A 22,299-nucleotide genomic window follows, 5' to 3' on the forward strand; every position below is an offset into this window, starting at 1 on the left:
ATTGAGCACTTGAATTGAGGTTTAATGACTGAGCATCCCACTTTTATCCAAATTCATGACTTCTGCTCTAGGACAGCTGGGTGTAGAGCTCAGGAGAAATAAGGTTCTAAAAGCAGGTTACTCCCTGTCCCGCATGCTGCTGCCTGTCTGCAGAGCACCACAGCAGTGGCAGAAGCTCCTCTGGCTGGCTCTCTTCCTCCAGAGGCTAAAGGGGACACAAAGGACAACAAACCTCCGGGTGTTGTCGATCCAGGGCCTGAGTATCGTGCACCAATCAGTGGCAGCTTTGGTTGGTTGAGTGCAAAGCTTTGGTGCAGTGCAGAGCTGCAAGTTTCTGAGCAGGCAGCCCTTGCCCTTTGTGGCTGAAGATGTTGTGGGCTGGAGTCCTGCCATGAGCTCACTCTTCAGCCCAGCCACTGGCCCTAGGGAAAATTCACATGCAGACATCATTTTCCTGGCACTCTCACAGGGACTGTGAGCATCCCTTGGTGTCAAAGAAGCACTAGCATGATGTCCTTTAGTGCTACTGGTGTGAAGGCCAGCCCCTTTGTGCACAGAGTCTGTGCAGGCTCCCTGCTGCCAGCACAGAGAGAGGTCCCAAGGCGCAGTTCACAGCCTTGTGGGGTGCAGAGGAGCCGCTGTTGCCTGCAGGGACCCACCCCTCTCCACGCCCTATCTAGGCAGCTACAGTCACAGCTTGGACTACGCCCTTAACTTTGACATGAGCCAGGTTTGCTGAGAAGTCTCCTGAGCAGCTCTGCATGGCAGAGACAAGGTCTGTCTGTGACTGGCTGGAATGCAGTTCCTATTGGCTGCTCTCACAGGCCTGAAACCCCGAGGGGAAGTCAGTTGACCAGAGCTGAGCAGGGAAATGTTCCCTGCTTCTACTCAGACACTTCAGAGCAACTCAAGGGTTAGTTGGCACATAAACACCACATCAATACCACATAAACAGCCCCACACAACAGCTTTTGCCTTCAGGTGAGCTGTGTCTCTCTTGCTGCTTCTGCCAGCTCTCAGGAGCCAACTGCCCTGCTCCTTATTGCTTGTTTGTGTTTTTTCCCTGCCTATTCCTTGCAGGTCCCGCTAGGAGAGGTCCTTGCCAGTCAGGACTCCTGGGCCCAGGCAGGAAAGGCGGAGGGGCAGGAGAGCACAGATCGAGTGCGTGGTGCTCAGGAGTTGAGGTGTGTGTTGAGCTTTCTCACTTTCTCTGAGCAGGGGGGGGCGTTGCTGGGCTTTAGGAGGCCCAGTGTCAAAGAAGCAATTTAGCTTTCTCCTTGTTGGACTTGCTCAGCTCAGACTGGGGAAGGCAGCCCAGGGCAGGTCTGGCTGCTGACCAGCGTAGAGCACAGCTGCCTGCTGGCACTCACTTCTTAAACCTTGACAAAAAGCTTTCTGAAGTGGACCCGAGTGAAAGCAAGGGAGGTTCAGGCTGGGCTTAAGGACATTGACCTGCAAAGGCAATCATGCAGCAGAACAAGCGCCTCAGAGAGCTTGTGCAGATTCCACCCCCAGAAATTCAGAAGCACCAGCTGCATAGAGCCTTGAGCAGCCTGTCCCAATGCTGACCCCAAGTGCTTGGAGCTGAAGACTGGGCTTCCTGGGATCTCTGCCAGCCTAAACCATCCTTAGATACATGGATTGGAAAATTGTCCAAACCTCCTCCCCAAACTAGAGCTTGCAAGGCTCTTTCCTTGTTTCACTAGTGAAAGCTAGTCATTGTGGGAGTAGTCACCTGGACTTACCAAGCATGTCTTAGCCAAAGAAGAACTTTGGCAAGTCCAGTATCCACTGTAATCAGAAAGGAGCATAAGACCTAGCAGGCAGGAAGCTGTTACACTGAGAGTACCTGAGCTTTCTGGAAGTGTTCTGTGACTTCGGGAAGCTTGTTTGACCTGCTCAGTGGTGACTCTTTCACCTGCATGGACAAGAAAGAGAGATGCTGGTCTAGGCAGGGAATTGCAGCATTCTCTTGAGGTGCAAGCAGAGGGCTGTGGGAAGGCCCTGTGACTGCCCTGTGTGGGCAGTCCTGGTTTTGCAAGGAGACTGTGCTGCAATTAAAGGCTTGTTTGTCTGCTTGCCATAGATGGAAGGAGCTGGCTGCGTTTGAGAGAAAGCGCCACTCCTCACTAGAGAGGGCGTCTGAAGTGGCGGCACAGACAGCAGAGGAATGGCAGCCTCAGAGGGATCTGCTGAAGGAAGCGGTTCCTCTGGCTGTGCCAAAGGTACGCTCACCTTGTTCCTAGGATGCACCTGTGGGAGAGGGATTAGTCCTAGCGAGACCCCCAAGACCCCCCAGAACGCTGCTTCTGGCAGCAAGCTAAGACTGCGACTGGGTTGTTGTTGTTGTTGTTGCTCTTGAAAAATGGTGTCCCCCCCACTTCCAGGTTTGCCGGCGGCAGCGGCCAGCCCACAGGGGCCTGGAGAAGGTGCTCCAGGAGTTCTCTCGCCAAGGGCACACCCTGTCCCAGGTGTGCAGAGAGCAGGCGGTGCTGGCGCAAGAGAACGCTGCCCTGGAAGCCCGACTGGCAGCCACGGAGCGGGACCTACGAGGCCTTTCAGAGCAGCTGGCAGAGGCCAGGTAAAGGCAGGGAGGAGACCCTGGGTGGGACATTATTGGTGGTCTGGAATTACAAAGGTGCTGAGCATGAAGATTTACTGCCTGCTGACAGGGAAGCAAAGAGACACGAGCAAAAAGAAAAGACTACTGTGATCTGAATGTTATTTTTCTGTCAGCTCAAGTTCTCAAAGCTCTTTTTGGGTGCCTGCTTGGGACCCCTTGCACATTCCTGTGACAAATGCAAAGCAAGCCGCTTGGCACTGAATTGAGTAGCAGGGAAACTGTGCAGAAGGTTGCTGAAACCGGAAGTTTCCCTGTGGTATTGCTTTCTCCTTCGGTGCATCTGACCATCAATCTTTCCTTGCCAAGTAGTTTGTCATGGGAGTTTCAGAATTCAAAGCTCTTACATGTGAATGATGTGAGTGGGGCGGTGACGCTTCAGGTGAAGCTGGAGGGTCATGCTGAAAACCTTGAGACCCTGCAGAGCTCATTCTTGTGAAGGGTGGTGCAGAACCTAGAACTGCTTACAAACAGCAGCAGCAGCAGCAGAAGGGAAAGGTCTTGTGACTTCTTGACAGTGTCTGGGGATTCTTGCTGAGCACTGATTCTTGCCCACTTACCCACCCACGTCCCTAACCTGTCAAGGTCCCCTTTGGCTGGTTCTTTTTCCTTTTTAAAGAGTGCCAAGATATTTGGGCACTGTTGGCTTAGTTAGCCAACAATGAAGGTAGCAAGTGGTCTTGTTCATCAAATTGCAGGCATTTAATTGGCGGGATATCTGTCCCTCCCTCCTCCGTGAGAGTTCTTGTGGAGATTAAAACCTAGTTCTGCTTTCCTACTCATCCTTCTAGAAGCTGGAGATTTCACTATACCATTTGGTGAATTCCCTTATCCCTTTTACTTAGAGAGTGCCCGGCCAACAAAGTACCTAGAAGTACACTATGAATGGCATGAAACATTGAGGAGTCAGCCAGGAGAGCACTGCTCTGTCCTGCACCTGCCGAGTGACTTGGAAGTGCTGATGAGCTCAGAAGAGAGGCTGGGATTTTGTTCCTTTGCACATACTTGGTGGGCACGCCCGTGTGTGATAGGTCAGGCAACAGCAATTTCAGCTTTGGCTGCTGAGACCAAACTCAGCCGGGCTAGGTCATGAGGAAAGGCTGCCCAGGCACCTGCAGGGGCCTGCTTTGCTATGTAAAGTGGTAAAAGAGTGCTGCTGTATCTGAGTTTCCATGCAAGCCATTTTCCATACTAAGGTGGAGGGATCTCAAGGCACATCTTATGCAGAAACTATCCCTGTGTGCCAAGAACAATTGCTCTTCATCTTCACAACTTGTAGGTCGGAGAAGGAGAGCCTGCAAAGCAGCCTGCTGGAGGCTCAGCAGCGCATATCGGAGCTGGAGATGGCCAGGAGCCGTGTGGAAGCCCAAGTGCGCACGGCCACGCAGGCCAAGGAGGCGATACTGGGTGAGAGCCTCGTGCGCTTTGTTTCTGGTGATGGCCCTGCCCAGTGCAGCTGCTGCAAAGCCAGCTGGGTGCGCAGGGCTTCTGAGGAGAGAAGCAGCTGAGGGCAGGTCCCTCCTTGCCCGAAAGAGAAAGGGCTTAAAGTCAGCAGCTTCCTCTGCTTGTGCAGTGTCTGACTGCTGCCGTGTGTCGTGTTTGCAGAGGACGTGAGGGGCCTTCGTCGTGAGCTGCTGGCTGTAAGAGCTCTCAGCCAGCAGCAATGTGAAGACATGGCTGAGCAGCTCCGCTGGGCAGAAGAGCAGTGCGGCAAGGCTCTGAGACTCTGGCAATCTGCTCAGGAAGAGGAGAAAAGGAAGCTGGTGCAAGAACTGGTAAGAAACAATAGACACCTGAAGATTTCAAGCAGGTTTGCTGGGCTGGCTTAGCAGAAGAGTAGCCTGAGTATGTGACATGGCCACAAGCATCTGCTGTAGGCCACACGTGGCTGAGCCAGGCAGCAGAGGGCTCCAAGGGCTCAGACTTGAAGGCCTGTGAAGAGCCAGAGGCCAGTGCTGGGATGGTATATGCAGCCACAGGTTCAGGATGGGCATCAGCCAAGTTCCCCAGGAGGCTGGGTGGTTGCCCCCCAAAGCATGGCAGCGAAGGGGCAGGGTCTTCCCCACAGCCTTGCTGTGGCTGCTGACCTTGCTGCCAAGTGCAGTCCCAGCAGCTGGGTTCCTTGCTTTCTGTCCTCCCGTGGTGGACAGAGGTTTGCCCTTTGGGCCTGAAGCAGATGCAAGAGGCCCCCTGTTGCTGGTATTTCAGCTGGTGGCCTGCCTTGTGACTTGGCTGATCGAGGCGCTGGCCTAGTCCACATCCTGCAGTGCTTCTGTAGCTCTTCCTTGATGAAAGGGCAGGGAGAATTTGAGAACAGAGCCTCTGAGAAGAGGCAGAAACGCTGAGGAGAGAGGGGCCAGAAAACAGGCAGCCATCAGAGCAGGGAAGGAAGGTGGCATCTCCATCCATCCACCTGCTGACACTCCCTCTACATTTTGGGTTAGAACAGCATTGCTGGCGGGCACAAACTCACAAGTAATGTGCACTTTTCAGGTGGTGGGTGGGCTTATTGGAGGGATGAAGCTTCCATTTCTTTCTTTGGGGAGCATTGCTGGGACTTCATCTGGAAGTGTCTCTTCTCCTCATCAGCAGAGACAAGTGGACCAACAACATGTGAAGGCTCGGGAGCAGCTGGAGGAACGGGCTAACTTCCTGGCACAGGTACCCAGGGGGCAGGAGAAAAGGCTGCTTGAGATGAAGCAGAAAATTGACATCATGCAAGTTGAACAAGTAAAGCTACCGAGCAGAGCCAGTCAAGAGGCACAGAGTGTGGAGAGAGAGTTTGTGTGCTGTTTTGGACTCCTCTGGGCTCCTTATGGGCACTGCTCCTCTGCACACTGTCTGTCTGGGAGGCATTGTCTCTTAGCTGGCCCTTTAGATATGATACGAGAATGAGGACAAAAAGCTTTTGGAAAGCGGGAGCACATCAGTCTTGGTTGATCAATCAAGTGGTGTGTGGGAAGTATAAAGCTGTCTTCTCTTCATTTGTGTGCAGCTCCTGCAGGAAGAGCAGCGTCAGAAGGCTGCTCTGTTAGCCAGGGTGTGCCAGCTGCAGAGAGAGCTGAGCCAAAAGGAGCAGCTGAGGCAGGAGCTGACTGAGGAGCGGGAGAATGGGCAGGTGAGCCTGACTAGGCAGGTAGCAGAGGGAAGGGCACTGATGGGGGCATGAACCGGAGAGGTCTCAGGAAAGGGGAGGCAAGGACTACTGCAGGCACTGGAAGCACAGAGCCTGGCAGGCTCTAGCTCTGAGCAGCAGGAAGAAGAGCTATAATGGAAGGGTTAGAGCTGGGTACAGAAGCAGCAAGAAGTGGCTGAATAGAAGTGCTTTTGAGACGGGAAGAGAGAAAACACTGGGTGTGATGGTAGAACAATTCCTGGGCCCCTGAATGTCAGCTGCTGCCCTGGGTAGCAGGGCTAGTGCTTTGCTTGGTGGGCCAGCAATCCTCTGAATGTATTTCTGCTGGCCTCTTAGTGCTCCCTTTGTTTTTTGCGGCGTTTGTTCAGGTGAGCATGGTGAGCCACACAGATTCTGAACAAGTTGTCCCTGTCCATGCTGAATGCAGTCCTCAGAAGAGGGTGAAGTGTAACCTTGGCCTTTCCCTTTCACGGTCTCTACTACGGCTGCCTGTGACAAGCTGTAGTCTCTGACTGCTTGTTTGGGTTTGATTGAAGGAGGAAGAGTTGACAGCTCAGCTTGCAGCCTAACACCAGTGTTGTTGCTATGGGCTTGCCTTTGAAATGCTGTATCTGGGGCATCCCTGCCAGGCACCTTTCTGACACAAACAAATTTCTTGTCCCAGATGGACGCAGGATCCCCCATCAAAGGTGCCGCAGCAGCAGCATCCTGCCAAGAGGCCTCCTGTCTGCAGCCTGGAAACCGGAGCATGAGCAGTTCACGCGGCTCAAGCCAGGAGAGAGAGAAGCAGCTCCTGAAGCTGCTGAGTACGTCCCGTGGATTTCTTGGGCAATCGAGCAGTGTGTTACTGTGTGTGTGCCTCAGCATGAGCTGGAGCACATGTTCCTCCTCCCTTTGGTATTGGGAGAGACATTTTGGATTCCCTAGAGAATCTATTGCGGACCTTGAATGCAGCCAGGGAGCACTTGGGTGTTCCTTTTGCCTTTGAGGGCAGCTGGGAGTGGGTGGGTTTTGCCTGAGCTTCCCTGTGCAGTAAAGACAAGAGCAGGGATTGTTTCACATGCAGCAGAAGGCTGCCACCTAGCCAGTGACCCCGTTGAAGGTGTGTGTGCTAGTCTGGCCAAAGTGATGAGAACACTTGGCTTCCTAGATTCCCTTTAGACTCCAGACTTGTGGCCAGGCATTGGAGACAAAATACTTCCGAGAAATTGATGGGCTGTGGGGCTAGTTGAATGCTAGTGGGCTTTTTTATGAGTGTTAGTACTTCTACTATTCCTTCCACAGTTTGGGTTTGATAAGATTTCTCCACTAGCCTGACCTCCTTGAAGAGAACATCAGGTGACAGCACAAAGAAGATTGGAAGAGGTCTCTTCAGTTTGCCCCATAAATTAAAAAGTTACATTCTTGGAACAATCCCAAGCTGTCAGAGATGAAGAATTGCTTTCAATGTCCCCACAAGAAGAAATCCTGCACAAGATTTTTACAATCCCTGTTGGGAATTTTAGTGGTATGCTTAGGAAGATGCATCAAAAAGACACATCTATGTGGCATGGTCAGATAAAAGTGCCCTGCTGGCAATTCTCAGGAGGAAGCCGGCAGCCCCTCTGCTGCATGTTCCTCTGCTGCCAGGCACTTTGTCACTGCTAATGCTCAGCTGGGAAATATTCTTGGAATACGGAGCATTGGCCTCCATCCCTGCACAGATTCCTGCACTCTAGGAAAGCACACCAAGGCCTTAGTGACTCTGCAGTACAACTGAGTTGCTTCTTACAGCTAGTAATAGCTGCCAGTGCAGTGCTGTCAGAGAATACCCGTCAGGTAGAGAACCGAGCCCAGTTTACTCAGTGTCTGCCATCAGCTGCTGGGACAAAAGGTGGATTGATCGACTCCTCCATGGTTCTGAGCACAAAAACAATCATGTTCTGTCTTGAGTAGGGTCAACTCAGAACGGAACTGGGTCTGCCTCTGGCTCCCCCATAGTGCTTGTCAGTGGCCATTGATGGGCTTTGCCAAGCTTTTTGTCATAGCTGCCCTGCCACTGATGGCTGCTGTGACTGCAGGGGCTGGAGCCTTCCTCAGCTGTGAGGTTGCAGCTGCCACCTGGACTGGTGAGAGGATCGGCATCTCATTTGTGCACGTGTCTGTGTCACGGCAGCGCCTGAGCAGCAGCACTGTCCTTGTTTCCCGTCTGGGCTGTGCCCTTTGGGAAGATGGGGCACGTGGGTGCTGTTCAAGGGGCCAAGTCCAGTGCCAGTGACTGCTGCAGCCCACACTGAAGACCAGCACTTGTCGTTCTTCACTAAATGTGGGACAGGCAAAGTGGTCTTCAGAACTGAGCCTGCTCCTGAATGAAAAGGGTTCTAATTCTTACAGCCATTGTTCTTGGATGTAGCATGAGCTGCTGTTCTCTAAAAATGTCAAAGCATTCTTTAGGCAAGCTGCTGAGAGGAAGAGAAAATCCCCTCCTCTCCTGGAATTCATTTGCAATATCCTTTCTGCTCTGCAAAAAAGCAGATGTTGATAAGAATTCATCCCAGATTCCAGAGTGCATGGAATCTTTGGAAGTATGAAACCTTTGGTTCAATCTCACAAGAGAGTCTTTCTTGCCAAGAAAGTGAAGGCTCCCAATTCTTCAGCCCTCCTTGTTGTTTGTAGGTGACAACCACTTGCCTTGGTGCCTGTTCTCTTCTGTTCTCTGTCTGCTCGGATGGTTTTTCCGTGGGCTTAGTTTCCCCTCAAGACAATCCTTCAAAGCAGTGTGGGAGAATCAGACTCTGTGCAGGCCAGCTGTGCTGCAGAGCTGCCTGTCTTGCTGGGGCTGCTCTTCTTGTTGTTCTTGTTGATGTTATTGTTAAGCGAGTGACCATAAAGTGCTCAGAGCCCCAGAGAGTGGAGCTGGGTTTCAGATCTCCTGGAAGTCAGCATCTCTGTTTTCAAGTGTGCTTCTTGCATTTTGTTTCTTTCAGGGCGTGTGGTGAGTGTGGGAGATCCTGAAAAGAAGTACACTGGATGGAAACGTATTGGCAGTGGGTGAGTGCAGCCACGCTTACTTCTACAGAACCACGGGCCAGGAATTTTGGTGGTGCAATAGCACGTGGGAAGTCAGGCAAGCTGCAAGCATCTTCAGAGCCTGGCTCCAGATTGTCCCTGTCTCAGTGCTGAGGCAGTACCAGGCATCATCAAAGAAAACTGGATGCTGACAATGTCTTGGCTGCCTCAAGGAGCAGGACCTGGAAGTCCTCTTGTCCCTCAAAAATGGGGCACCAGTTTGCCTCTTTTCCCAGGAGACATGCTTTTGTATGTATGGCCACACTCCTGAAGGTAGGAAAGCCTGAGAGAGCAGCTTATCACCTGATAACAGCTCTCAGTAGCATTTCTTAGTAGTACTTTACTAGAAACAGTATTCAGTGGTCAGGAAAATAAGAAAGACCGTGTGGCGTTGGCTGAGTTGGGCAGGTAGGATCAAAAGAGAGCGGTGAGAAGGCCCAGCAGGACTGTGTGTTTCATTGCCTGCAAAGGCACGCCACAGGCACAGACACAAGAAGGACAAGGCAAAGCAAACTCCCCCACATGCATAATCTAGCATGTACATTGGAGATTTCTAGCAGCCCTTTTTCTTCCTGTGTGAGCCAGCTTTTCGCTTGGACATTCTGCATGGCTGAGGGCTGCTGGGCTGTTGTGCCATTGGCTGAAGAGTAGACAAAGCCCAGTGTTTTAGAGAGACTGCAGGCAGCAGAGAGCTCCTGCCTGCGCTGCCTTTTGCTTCTCAGCACTGAACAACTTCTCTGTTTTTGCACTGCTCTCATTCTAGGGGTTTTGGAATTGTTTATAAGGCCTTCAACGCTGCCACAGGACAAGCGGTAAGTGCCCATGCAGATTTTGCAGCTCTTGATGCTATTCCCTGTGACGTGATCTGGGGCCAGAGCTTTGGGCTGCCTGTCTTTGCTGCAAAGGCTGTCCCACAGAAGCCGTCTGTCTAGAAACAGGCTGCAAAGTGCATTTTGGACAAACTTTGTCCTTCCTACCTGAATGAATGAATGCGACGATGGCAGCGGTGTCTTTCAGAGAAGGACATGCTAGCTTCCATTTGCCAGATAAATATGCATAGAGCAGCTGATGGCAAGAGCTGTCATTCCACACCGGTTCCTCTTAAGCTCAGGTTCAGACACAGATATTTTGTTTTCCATCATGTGGTTCTGATGCAAAATACAATGCAAGACCTAAAGAAAGAGAGATCTTGTCTGGAGCACAGTTTTGCCTTTCAGCCTTAGGGAACCTTGCTCACACACACACACACACACACAACCCACCCACCCACCCACCCCCCAGCCCCAAAACATACACACACACGCACAGATGAATGAGAAGAAGTTCACATGTTGGTGACATTCCACTAGAGAGATGCTATCTGTACTGAGCAGACATGGTGGTGTCTTGGGGAGTCCTGCTGCTCTTTGGGGCTAAAAGTTCAGGGTCCTGAATTCTCCTTTTTGGCTCTCAGCAAATACATTCCATCTTCCGAAATAGTAAGGAGTTAGATAAGGTAGTTCCTTATCCACCTGCAGTGCTGCGCTCAGGAAGTGCACTTGGAGGGAGGTCTAGGAGGCATCCGAAAGCCCTAAGCCCTGTGCTTCTAACCTGGGGCGCATCCGTAGTGTACCACAGAAAGGCTTTGTCATTTTTAAACCCATTCAAAAATTTCAAGTCTAAAGCGTGTTCAAGATTGTTCTTCAGAGTTGCAAAAGCCAAACTGAAGAAGTTAGGATGTGCTAGGATTGTAACTTTACTTTGAGTCGCTTTGGAGTTCTTTTTTGGACAGCATCTTCCCTGTCATGTATGTGTGTGTTTACTTGGACACACAATCGAAATGGCAGCCGTCCGGGAAACGCTGGCCAAAGCCCCTAGAAATGCTAACATATTTCCAGTGGTTTCAATTTGTCTTCACAGGAGCAAAATTATTTTTGGCTTGTTAAACATGTGTAAATGATCGTAGTAGTGCTAAACAAAGCTTATTTGAGAAGTCTGCGGGTGCAGAGAGTTCTGTTAGCGCTTTGTGGTTGCTGGTTTAGAGTCCCCTTTTACCAAGGTGACGAGGCATCCAGACCCATGAGTGCATGGAGAAAGAGGCTCTGGTCATTTCTGTCCCTAAGAGTTTTCAATGTCATCGTAGGTGGCTGTAAAGCAACTTAATCTCCAGCACCAGGGCTGCGAGGACATACTGAAAGAAATCCTGGTCATGAGTGAAAATAAGAATGCCAATATTGTCACCTACCTAGAAAGGTAAGTAGTTCTGGTAATTTTCTGGGAATGTTTGTTTCCATACTTGCAAGGCCAGGATTTAAAAGCTCTTTAGCCACTGGCAGAAAAAGAATCTTTCGATGAACATCAATCCACCCCTTCACCAGGCATGGGAGGAGAATGCATTTTGTTGCCATGAGGGGTTGCTGGCATAAAGAGCTTGAAGTCTGATCTCAGAAGCCTGGAAACAAAACTCAGCTGTAGTCTTTTCTTCCGTACAGCAATTTAGCTGTGCACATTCAGCTCCATGCTGTGGCTTTCATCTTGCAGCTACCTTGTCAATGAGGCTGTCCTGCTGGTCTTGGAGTATATGGATGGAGGCTCCTTAGGTGATGTGGTCAGCGTGAGAAGGATGGCTGTAGGACACATAGCAACAGTGTGTCGGGAGGTAAGGGGTCCTGCTCGTGCTAGGGATGGCTTGCACAAGGCTCATCCTTCGAAAGCGCCGCTAAGCGAGGGATTCCATGTTCAGAGCTTCCTTTCTGTGTTGCCCTTATGCTTCAGAGAAGAAAGAACATGTGGACTGAGCTGCCTGCTAGCGTCCCTGCCCCTACTGTAGTCTGTTCTTTACTCTTATCTACCGGTGTTGAACTCTCTGTGCCTGTTTTCTTTTTCTTTTCTCTTCTGCACTTTGCCTCTCCAAGCCTTAGCCCAGAGCCTTTCTGCATTGCCTTCTTTGCCTGTAAGGGCAAAGTTGCTGCTGTGCCAGTTTTCAACCAGAGGCAAAGCCAAAGAGCGACTCATGTGTCACGGGTCTCCACTCCAAAGGATGGCATGGCACCCAGCATGGTGCTTGCTGCTGAAAAGTGACAAAGGAGCTACTTCCAAGTCTGCTGTCAAGGCAGCCGTATAAGCCTTGTCCTCCATTCTCCCGCCCGACTGTGATGCCCTTGGTATCCAAGGCGGGGACGTTTTCCTCTTTTGGCAAACCATTGTTTGTCGTCCGGACGGGGAGAGCGCATCCGCTGCAGCAGCGCTCATTCTGACTGCCTTTGCAGGGGACAGTGTGGAGCAACAAGGACTGACGTTTCCCCCTCAAAAGCTAACGTGCCTTCCCTTGGAAAGATCCTGCTCTCCCAGTGTTGCAGCAGCAAGCTCTTTCTCCGGGCAGCGCTCACTGCTCCTTGGAGATCTGTGCATCTTCAGCAGCAGCCATCTTTTTGGGTGTGATGAAATCAGACCTGGCTAACTTTTGGCCTCCTGTTTCTTTTTCCCCTGGCAGTGCCTGCAAGGCCTGGCTTTCCTTCATGCCAACCAGGTGATCCATAGAGATATCAAAAGTGACAACATCCTTCTGGGCCGGGATGGCTCCGTCAAGTTGGGTGGGTATTCCTGGTCAGGCGCAGTGCTGCGGGGAGGCGGTGTGGGGCTGCTTTGGAGAGGCTGCCCGGTGCCCAGCAGTGGCGCTGGGGAGAGGGCAGGGAGCACTCTGCCAGCCCAGGGCACAGCTGTAAGGTGCTGAGTGGTGTAGAGAGCAACAAGGTATCCAGGGTAACTTTGGTTTGTGGGTGTTCCTTGCAAAGGGAGTGAGTTACAGTGTAAACGTTCAGGGGAATGAGGAAAAGTCAGGGTGGGAATCCTGGGCGGCTTGTTAAGTGGACAATTGCCCATGTCCTTGGCTGCAGCCCTGAGCAGGAGAGCCCAGCTGCTTTTCCAGCTCCATTCAGCACTGCATTCTGGGGCTGAGAGTGAGGAACCCTTTTCCTTGGTTTCCTACTTGAAGCAGTGTTTGTTTCTCTCCTCAGCTGATTTTGGCCTCTGTGCTCTGCTCAGCCCTGAGCAGAGGAAACGGAGGTCGATGGTCGGGACCACTTGCTGGATGGCACCCGAGGTTGTGAGAAGAGAGCCTTACGGCCCCAAAGTGGACACCTGGTCCCTTGGCATCGTGGGAATAGAAATGGCCACAGGAGAGCCTCCTTATGTTCGGGAAACCAGTGACAGGGTAAGGTGCAAATACGCTCAGATAGCCGTGTCCTTCTCCTCCGTGTCCATCAGACAAAATGCCATTCCCAGAGCTTGAAGTGCTTCCAGCAAGACCCACTTCTAGAAAGGTCCCTGGGGCTCACATCAGCTGTCAAGGCAAGACCTGGTGCAACTTGGAATAGCTGGGGCTGCACTGGGGCCTTTTTTCCTTTGGGACAGAAGGCTCCTCTCTAAGCATCTGCTAGGCAAGAAATTGCTACTGCAGACTGCAGCTTAAAAGATGGGGTCTAGGTGAGCACTGAAGGATATGGAAGAATCACGTAGAGTCTCATGTTTCCTTTTGCTTCAGGCCAACTTCCTGATAGGCAAGCAAGGGGTACCAGACCTGCACAAGCTCAGGCTACCCCCTGGCTTGTGTGAATTTCTGGGCTGCTGCCTGCAGATGGATGTGGACAGGCGAGGCTCTGCCAAGGAACTTCTGCAGGTACAAGGCATAGCGGCTGCGGGCCAAACAGCTGTTCCCTGCCAGGCTTTGCTCCTCAGCCAAACTCCAGGGAATCAGATGGGCCTCCCACAGAGTAATCTCTGCTCTGGGTGCTTTCCTAATGAAACCCAACCTGGATCCAAGACTGCTTGTGGTTAGAAGGGCCCAGTGAAGATCACCTAGTGCAAAACCCCGGCCAGCGACAAAGACAACTTCAAGTAGATCGGGTTGCTCAGCGTCCCATGCAAGCAGACCCTGAATGTTGCCGGGCTTGGGGCTCCTGCCAGCTCTCTGGGCAGCCTGTGCCAGTGTTGCAGCACGCTCCTAGTAAACAGTTTCTTCCTTAGAGCCAGTCTGAATTGAGTGTCTTTAAGCTGAAAACTGTTCCCCCCTTGTCCTCTTGCAATCAGCCCTGCTAAAGGATATGTCCCCATCTTTCTTAGAAGCCCCTACAACTACGGAGAAGTCTCCTTGCAGCTTGCTCTTGTCCAGGCTAAACAAGCACAATTCTCTGAGCCGTTCCTCAGAGGAGAGCTCTCACCTGCTCATTTCTGTGGCCCTCTTTTGCTCTTGGGTGGTGTATTCAGGTTTTCCTGGTAGCAAAGGCACTGAAATATTGCAATGCCAGGGACAGGGCCTTGATGAACACATTGAAAGCAGTCCCAGCCAAGCGGTTTTAGATTGGTCTGAGGGAAGACGGGGGCTGTTGAGGAGCTCAGTGTGAGCATCCGAGGGCACCGGCTTGTCCCTCCTGGCCCACTCTTAGAGGTTTCTGCCAGCCAAACGGGCACAGCTGTGCAGGATTTTTGCCAGCCCCATGTGCTGCCTGGCCCCGTCAAGTAGCTGAGAATGGCTGTGGCTTTGCTGCCAGGTTTGGTGGCAGGCAAGGAGCTGCTGACCGCGCCACTTCCTTGGCTCTGCCTGCTGTGAAGGAAGATGCCAGCCAGCACAGGAGGAGGTGGGGTGTGCTGAGGCAGACACTGCTCTTCCTGCAAGCCAGAGCTGAGCACATCTGCACCCTGCTGCTTGTGTCCTTGCTCCTGGCTTGCTGCTGAAAACCTGCATCTCCAGCGCTCCTGAGAACAACTTGGGATCAATATTTTTCAGAGCTCTTGGGAGTCTCTTGAGGAATGCCTTATGCCCCACTTCTCTCTTGTTCACTCACATAGCCCATGTCTGTAGAAAAGAGGTGCTTGAATAAGTCTGTAAGTTGACTTTCCTGAAAGGAACAAATCCTTAGGACAGCGAGAAGCAATCGCACAGTGGTACCAGGACAAAAATCCCAGCAAGTGACAGCACCATGAGGAATGGACTAGTGCAGTTCTGGGCTGTGTTTGCCTGTGATGGCAGCATGCTGCACATGAAGGCAGATGTGCTGCTGGTGCTCTTGAGTCCAATGTCTGTTTATTTCTGGGCACTAGAGGAATCCAACTTGACCCTGTTAGGAACTCAGTTTGGAAAATAACGCTTCCTTTTTCCTTTGTCTCTTTTAATTAGATTTGTTTTGTTTCTTTTTCCCCTTGGGCAGCATCCATTTCTGCAATCAGCGGAGCCTCTCTTAAGCCTCTTCTGACAGCCTTGATTGCTGTCCTCCTTGCAGCCAGGTAATGCAGGAAGCAAAAGAGATGAGAAGGACCACCTGAGCACTTGGAGAACAGAGCCTCTGAGAGCAGGTAGAAATCCTGAGGAGAGAGGGGCCAGGCAACAGGCAGCCATCAGAGCAGGAAAGGAAGGTGGCATCCCCTTTTCTCCCACCTGCTGATCCTCCTTCTGCATTTCTGCTTAGGACAGCATTGCTGGAGGCCACAGAGTCACTACTGATGTGCACTTTTCAGGTGGGAGGTGCTGCGAGGCATGAAGTTTCCACTGATTAGTTGGGGAACTTGGCTGGGATTTCATTGGAAGTGTCTTCCTCCCCTCACCAGGAGCTGGAAGGGCAGCGTTTGGAGGCACAGCAGCTGCTGGCACAAGGGGCAAACTTCCTGGATGAGGTAGAGAAGAAGCAGGAGGAAAGGCTGCTTGAGACGAAGCAGGAAGTTGCCACCATGCAAGCTGAATGAGAAGAGGTACGAAGCAGAGCCAGCCAAAAGGCAAAGGCTTTGAAAAGAGAGTTTCTGCGTTGCTTTGGACTGCTGTGCGCTCCTTATGGGCACTGTTTCTCGGAACACTGTCTGTCTGGGCGGCATTGGCTCTTAGCCGGCCCGTGGTAAACAGTGCTGGAGAGAGCTTTGTGCCAGGAGGGAAAGGAGCGGTCAGGTGTGAGGCTACCGGAGTGCAGGTTTGAGGAAGGTGGGAATGGCGTTGCTGACGCAAAGAGAATGGGAAAGCCAGAGCTTTGTCTCAGAAGGAGGGAGGTCCCATAGGAAGCCCCCTGCAGAGCCAGGCTAGAGCTGTGGCAGCGGGCTGGCTGTCAGGCAGCTGAGGAGGTGCCTGAAGCTGCTGAGTACATCCTGTGCATTCTTTGTGTGATCGAGCTGTGTATGGTGGGTGTGCCTCAGCATGAACTGGAGCACATGTTCCACGTCCCTTTGGTATTGGGAGAGACATTTTGGATTCCCTAGAGAATCTATTGCGGACCTTGAATGCAGCCAGGGAGCACTTGGGTGTTCCTTTTGCCTTTGAGGGCAGCTGGGAGTGGGTGGGTTTTGCCTGAGCTTCCCTGTGCAGTAAAGACAAGAGCAGGGATTGTTTCACATGCAGCAGAAGGCTGTAACCCAGCCAGTGACCCCATTGAAGGTGTGTGTGCTAGTCTGGCCAAAGTGATGAGAACACTTGGCTTCCTAGATTCCCTTTAGACTCCAGACTTGTGGCCAGTCATTGGAGACAAAATACTTCCGAGAAATTGATGGGCTGTGCGGCTGGTTTAATGCTGCTGTTGTATCTTTCACTCTTTGTACTTCTATTCTTCCATCCACAGATTCCATGGGCCCCCGCCATCTCGAAGGGCTTTTCAAATGTAAACAAAGGAAATGTGCAGTGAAGTAATGCAGGAAGCAGAAGACATGACCAGGATCACTTCAGGATTACACTCCGCAATGGCAGCTTGGAGCTGCACTCACAATAAAAGTCCTATACGCCCTCAAGCCTGCTGCAAGATTCCCTTCCTCGTCAGCCAGGGAATAAGGCTCTACATTCCCTTCTGAGTTGGCCATTCCTTCCTAAAGATGGAAAGTCCCTCCTAAGGGCCTTCTGCTGTGGTTTGGAATTGGGAACGCTCTCCTTCCTTTATCAGCTCCCACCTCCACTGCCTTTGGAATGCTGCCCATTGGCCAGTTTTTGCCCAGCCCTGGACTTGTGGATGAGGAAGAAAGTGCAATTCCAGCCGAAAAAGTACATTTCCTGCCAAAACCCAGTGAAGAGCATGGCAGCCTAAGCATCCTGTGCAGATACGGGCTTTCAGCTGTGCACATAGAAGCTTTTGTTTCCTGCTCGGTGTAGCCGGCACGTCTCCTCTGTGCCTGCTCCCTCCTCCCAGGTGGCCGTGGCTAATAGGTACGAGGCTCGGCAAGTGGAACCAAGAAGGTGGGCATGTCTGCTGGCAGTAGAGGAGAGCAGAGAGGAAAGCGGTGGGCAGGACCCTGGCCAGCCAGGCAAAGCACCCACTGCTCCTGCTCTCTGTCAACAGAAAAGGACTGGGGCGTGACACCAAGCTTGGGGTTGTCTGGGACTCAGCTGTCCTGAAAAGTCTCTGTGCTTGAGTGGCTTTGTCCTTCTTCTGTGCCTTCTGTTGTCCCTGTGCTCCGCAGTGTCCGCCCAGGGCTGTGCAGCTGTGTGGCACAGCTAAAATGCAGGAGAGCCTCGTTTGTCTGCCCTTTGAGGTGGCTGCTCACAGCAACCTTTTCAATCTGCAAGCTGCATCTGGAGAGTGACTTCCCCCTGCGTTTGGTCCCGGAGGCCAGGGCCTGTCATCGGCAGTCCCAGCTGGCATTGAGGGCTGCCCGGTGCCTCAGGGTGGTGTCACCCCAGCACAAACAACGGCAGACAGTGGCAGGCGGGTGTTTCCAAAGTCACGTTCTTCAGGGACAATGTGCCGTGTGTGTGTCCTTTGTCCAGCCCAGACTCAGACCTAGGCATCAGATGCAGGCACTGCTGCTGCTGCCACTGAAGTCAGCGAGGATTTGGTGCTTGCTTTCCATCCCAGCCAAACTGGTCACCTATAAGGCCAGGTGCTGATAGCGCCCTGCAGATCTCTGGGCTGCAGGGCTCTGAGGGAGCTGTCCCTTTTTATTCTCCATCCGCAAAAGCCGTGCCGGCCACGTGTGCATCAACAGAGCAAACAGGGAGTGTGCGAGTCTCTTCCATCTCCATCTGCGGAGACTAGTGCCCTTTGAGTTTAAGTGGCACAAAGTCAGTTGCTTGTGGTCCCTCTGTGTATCTCCGTGTTAGATAGTGCTGCTAAATCTGCCTGTAGCAAAGCAGCAGGGGAAAAAGCCTCTCAGCTCTGCAGGTCGATAAGCTGCCATGGATGCACAGAAAACACTGCACTTTGTCTTTATGAGGAAGAGATGAACTGGTTTAGCAGCGAGAGAAGGTGGGATGATTCTTCTGATCGTTCCTTCTGTCTCATACAGGCAGCTCTCTGTAGCTCATAGGTGTGTCTCAAACTGGCAGCAAATGCAGCAATCCCTGGAGCCATAATCAGGTTGGGCCATGGGTTGCCGGGGCCCACCAGGAGCAGAGCCCTGCGTGGGCTCACCTGCAAAGTGTTGGGTGGACTGTGTCTTGGAGGTAGATGCCAGAGACAAAGTCCATCAGTTTTGCCTGTCCCAGGGCCAGGTGTTCTCTGGTTTGACCTCCTGGTGCAGGACCCCACAGCTGCTGCAGTGTGGCAAGGCCTCCAGCACCTGGAGGAACAGCCCCTGCACCACCTTCTCCGTCATGGCACCCCCATGCCAGAATGAAATCAAAGAGGTCCTGCGAGCGCTCAGGGCACTCCAGCACCCATAAGAAGTTGTTAGGGAGCTCCTACCAATCTAAGAGCTGAACAACACCATGGAACCCACTGGACACCTTGCGCAGCAGCTCCATCTCCCTGGGTACGCGGATTCCTTCGGGCTGCAAGAAGACCACAATGGCATCAGTGGGGCTGATGTCATGCCAGGGGTCTGGAAGCTCTCACCCAGCCAAGGATGATCTCAGCCCTCCACTGAGCACACGCCCGCTCCCCCTCCAGGCGTCCTGGTGCTTTCCACTCTGCCCGGCCTTGGCTTACCCCGCCCGTCACGTGCCGGTTTCTGCCGCTGGCCCCGGTCAATCTCCAGCTCGTCCCAATGAGGGATGCCATCCCAGGACACACTTCTGATGGCCACCTGCGAGTGAAGGGGTGCAGCATCCTGAGCTCAGATCCCACTGTGCCAAGCCCCATCCTCCTATTCCTCCGCACTCCCCCTCCACCGCCCCATCTCAGCCCCTCCACCCACTGGGGCGCCATCTGTGGGGCACGTCCCTGAGTAGACGGTGCCAAAGCCACCGCGCAGCAGCAGCGATCCCAGCGGAATCGCTCTTGCAGGGCCTCCTGCGCTTTCCCTGCAGCCGAGACGCAGCTGTCCGTGTTGGACCAGGGCTGGGAACGGTCCCCGACCTCCCCCCTACGGCCCGCAAGGGACCCAGGCCGGGCATCCCCATCTGAACGGGGCACCGGCGGCTCGGGGCGGGCGGCCGCTCTGTTTAACAGCAGAGCTCGGGCCGGGAAAAGTGCTGCCCACTCCTCTATGGACTCACTTCATCATTTGAGCTATGCTGCTCCAGTCCACACACCATGAAACAAAAAGGGAAAAAGCACCACTTGCAAGAATGCCCAGTGCATGCAGTGAAACGAGGACAAAAATGCACCCTTGCACAAGCCCCAGACCATGCAACTACAATGGAAAAATAAGGATGCTTGCACAATTTTGGAGAGTGTACAGCAAAAGAGGGAAGGAAAAAAGAAACACCTGCACAAATCCACAGACTGTACAAGAGAAAGGAAGAAAAAGTGACACCTCCATGTGCCTGCAGAGTCTACAGCCACAGGAAAAAAGAAGGATACCTGCACACACCCTGCTGGGCAAGAGACACCCCATGTTTTGCTCAGGCTCTTGGCAGGAGCTTTACCAAACATATGGCATCTTTATGCCATTTTTGTTTCAATCTGCTGCCCCAGCAAAAATACTTCTACTTACCCATTGGACCATAAAAAACTTTGTGGGATGACACCAGCAAGAAAGGCCTGCCAACTGCTCCACAGATTCACTCCATCATTTCGTCAGTGCTGCTCCAGTCTGCAGGCCAGGAAACAAAAATGCAACAAGAACCCACTTGCACAAGTCCCCAGACTCTGCAAGGAAAAGGGGAAAACTGTTCAAAGAAGAGGTGGAAAAGGGGACACCCACAGCAATTGGCCGACTGTATTGGAAGAAGGCAAAAATAAAGACACCTGCACATACCTGCAAACCCTACAATCGCAGGGGCGATAAAAAAGGATGCCTGCATTTGTCCAGAGACTTTACAACATTAGGCGACAAAAAGGACTCCTTTGAAAGGGCGCACGCTGTCCCAAAACAGCGCAAAACCCGCTTGCAGTGCATAACCCGTAGCTGAAAGGATCCAAGAGTAACGCAGAACGGGCACCAAGTTCACACACCCTGTACTTTGGCCACCAATGCTTCTGACTAAAACTAGTTCCCTGAATTGCAATGCCTGTCACTCCTACCCATTTCCTGCAGGGTTAACATCAACCAGCACATTGCAGGATTCACAGAAGGAAGAATGATTTTGTAGTGGGGAAAACATGGCAACTAACAAACCACCCATGTGTGTTTGCATGACACTGGAGCAGTGTTGGTGTTGTCAATATGGCAGGGACATGTCCTCTGCACGGGGCAGTGCCCATGTCCTGTGCATGGCAGGGGGTGCCCTTGGAGCAGCCCTCAGAGTGTGGGTGCACCCATGGGCGCATTTGCCCCTTCTCTCTGCTTCCACCAGCTCCCAGGTCAGTCCGGCTCTTGAAAAAGTTCTGTGTCCCACACTGAGCTCCTGGTGTCTTTGCAAAAAGCCACTCCCTTTGGCTTGTGCGAAAGCTGCAAGGTCACATTCCTGCATGGATGTGGGTTTGAAATCTCTGGCATGCCCATTGAGGATATGTGCTGTATCATATACTGTGTTTTTCAGTCATTTGCTGCACCCTCATTTCTGGCCTGCAGGTGCTGAGTAAATTGGTTTCCCTCAGCTAACGGAGCCTTTTCCTTTCTGGGCCGCATAGCTGACTGAACTGCCAACTCCACGTCTGCTGCGGACACTTGCAAGCACCAAATGGGGCAAACGATCCCAAGCGCAGGTTCTGTGGATTTCTCCTGTGTCATTTTGTTCTAGACCTCCTCACAAATGCCTCAGGTGCCAGCCTCATGGGTAACAGGAGAAGGCCGCAGGTCAAGAGCAGCAGTTCATCCAAGGCCTAGAGGAAGCAGAGCAATTTGCAAGGCAGGTGAGTGCTGGAGATGGTGGAGGCCTGCCAAGCTGCCTGCTCTTGTCTCGCTGCTGATCCCCTGAACTTCAGTGCTCTTGAGAACAGCACTCGGGCCTAAATCCCACTGGAATCCACATTTCTTAGGGGGATTGGCATTTGCTGAGGAACGGCTTACACTGCTCATCCTCTTGGCAGTTAACCCGGGCCATGTCCTAGAAAGGAGGAAGCTAAATGGGTCTGTGGAGTTTCCTGGAAGGATCAAAGGCCTGTGACGGCAAGCAGCATTCTCAGGTTGCTCTCAGGGGAAAATCCCAACCAGCTGAAGACACCTGGGTAACGATTGTGAGTCACGCTGACCTGCAATAGCCTGGTCATAGACATGAATGTACGGGGCGCATTTTCTGCACCTTTCTGGGAACAAGAGGAATCCTGCCTCCGCCTCTGAGGAATTCAGCCTGGCAACAAAAAGCTCCTTTCTGGTTTGCCTTTTGTCTTTTTTTCTTTTGGACAGCAGCGCTTTGTAACATCAGCTGAGCCTGCCTGCAGCCAGGCTGCTGGGACCCTGTCAGCAAAGGAAGTGCAGGAAGCCTGGAGAGGAGGCAGCGGTGCTTGAGGAGGCTTTGTGGCCTGCCAGCTCAGCGCAGGACTGGCAATCAAAACACCTAGCAGTGCACGGGAGCGTTCCCTTCCTGGTCAGGCTGCGTCTGAGCTGTGCTTTGCCCTGGCGCTGTGCCTTGCGGACGGACAGTCCCGTTTGTGGCTCCGCACTGCCCGAGGCTCTCCCCCTCACACAGGGGCCCCGCCCCGCCCCGGGCGCCCCCTGGCGGCTGCCCATGGCGCCCCGCCCGCCCCGCGCAGGGGCGCTCCCTGCCCATGGCGCCGCCCAGCGGCAGCCGCCCCTCCCTGCAGGCCCGGGCCGGGATCGGGCCCTGCTGCCCGTCCTCTCACTCGGCTCCCTTCTTTCCAGGAGCAAAGAAGGCTGCAAAGGAAGCCTTTTCCAGCTGTGTCCCTCTGCTTGACTTTGTGGGGCCAAAAGTCTCCCCTGAAGGTGGCCCTAGTGCATCCATGAGTGCTGGTGCAGGAAAAGATCCCTTCTCTCTCCCACCAGCAGTCATTACTGCCTCAAAAGCACCGCCCAGCTCTGCAAGGAGAAACAGCCCGTGGCACACGGGTGCCATCCCTGCCCAGCTAGGGCCCTCTCGCACAGCAGCAGCAGCAGCAGCAGCAGCAGCAGCAGCAGCAGCAGCAGGGCTTGCCTTGGCTTCACCTGGAAAGCCAGAAGCCTCTGTAAATCAGCAGGTTCCCAGGCTGCATCAGCTCCTGATAATGGGTGAATCCTGCTAGCTCTGACCATTACCCAAAGGTTAGAAAGGCAGCAGTACAGACATACATGC

The 22,299-nt window shown here is 52.8% G+C and overlaps 1 protein-coding gene across 2 annotated transcripts; it reads left to right on the plus strand.

Moving 5' to 3' along the window:
* Positions 1-8,728: 8,728 nt before the first annotated feature.
* Positions 8,729-16,544, plus strand: LOC135290337 (serine/threonine-protein kinase PAK 3-like). Of its 2 annotated transcripts, XM_064404259.1 has the most exons (10): positions 8,729-9,616; positions 10,927-11,036; positions 11,325-11,442; positions 12,277-12,376; positions 12,800-12,996; positions 13,327-13,461; positions 14,990-15,134; positions 15,248-15,296; positions 15,387-15,527; positions 16,379-16,544. In XM_064404259.1, the coding sequence occupies exons 2-7, from the start codon at positions 10,993-10,995 to the stop codon at positions 15,032-15,034; spliced, it is 639 nt and encodes a 212-aa protein (XP_064260329.1). In that variant the 5' UTR covers positions 8,729-9,616; positions 10,927-10,992; the 3' UTR covers positions 15,035-15,134; positions 15,248-15,296; positions 15,387-15,527; positions 16,379-16,544. The 2 variants fall into 2 exon arrangements, with proteins under 2 accessions (XP_064260329.1, XP_064260328.1); XM_064404258.1 differs by having other exon boundaries at positions 14,990-15,296.
* The last annotated feature ends 5,755 nt before the right edge of the window (positions 16,545-22,299 follow it).

The sequence above is a fragment of the Passer domesticus genome, chromosome Z (assembly GCF_036417665.1).
Source record: "Passer domesticus isolate bPasDom1 chromosome Z, bPasDom1.hap1, whole genome shotgun sequence".
NCBI classification, from domain to species: Eukaryota; Metazoa; Chordata; class Aves; order Passeriformes; family Passeridae; genus Passer; species Passer domesticus.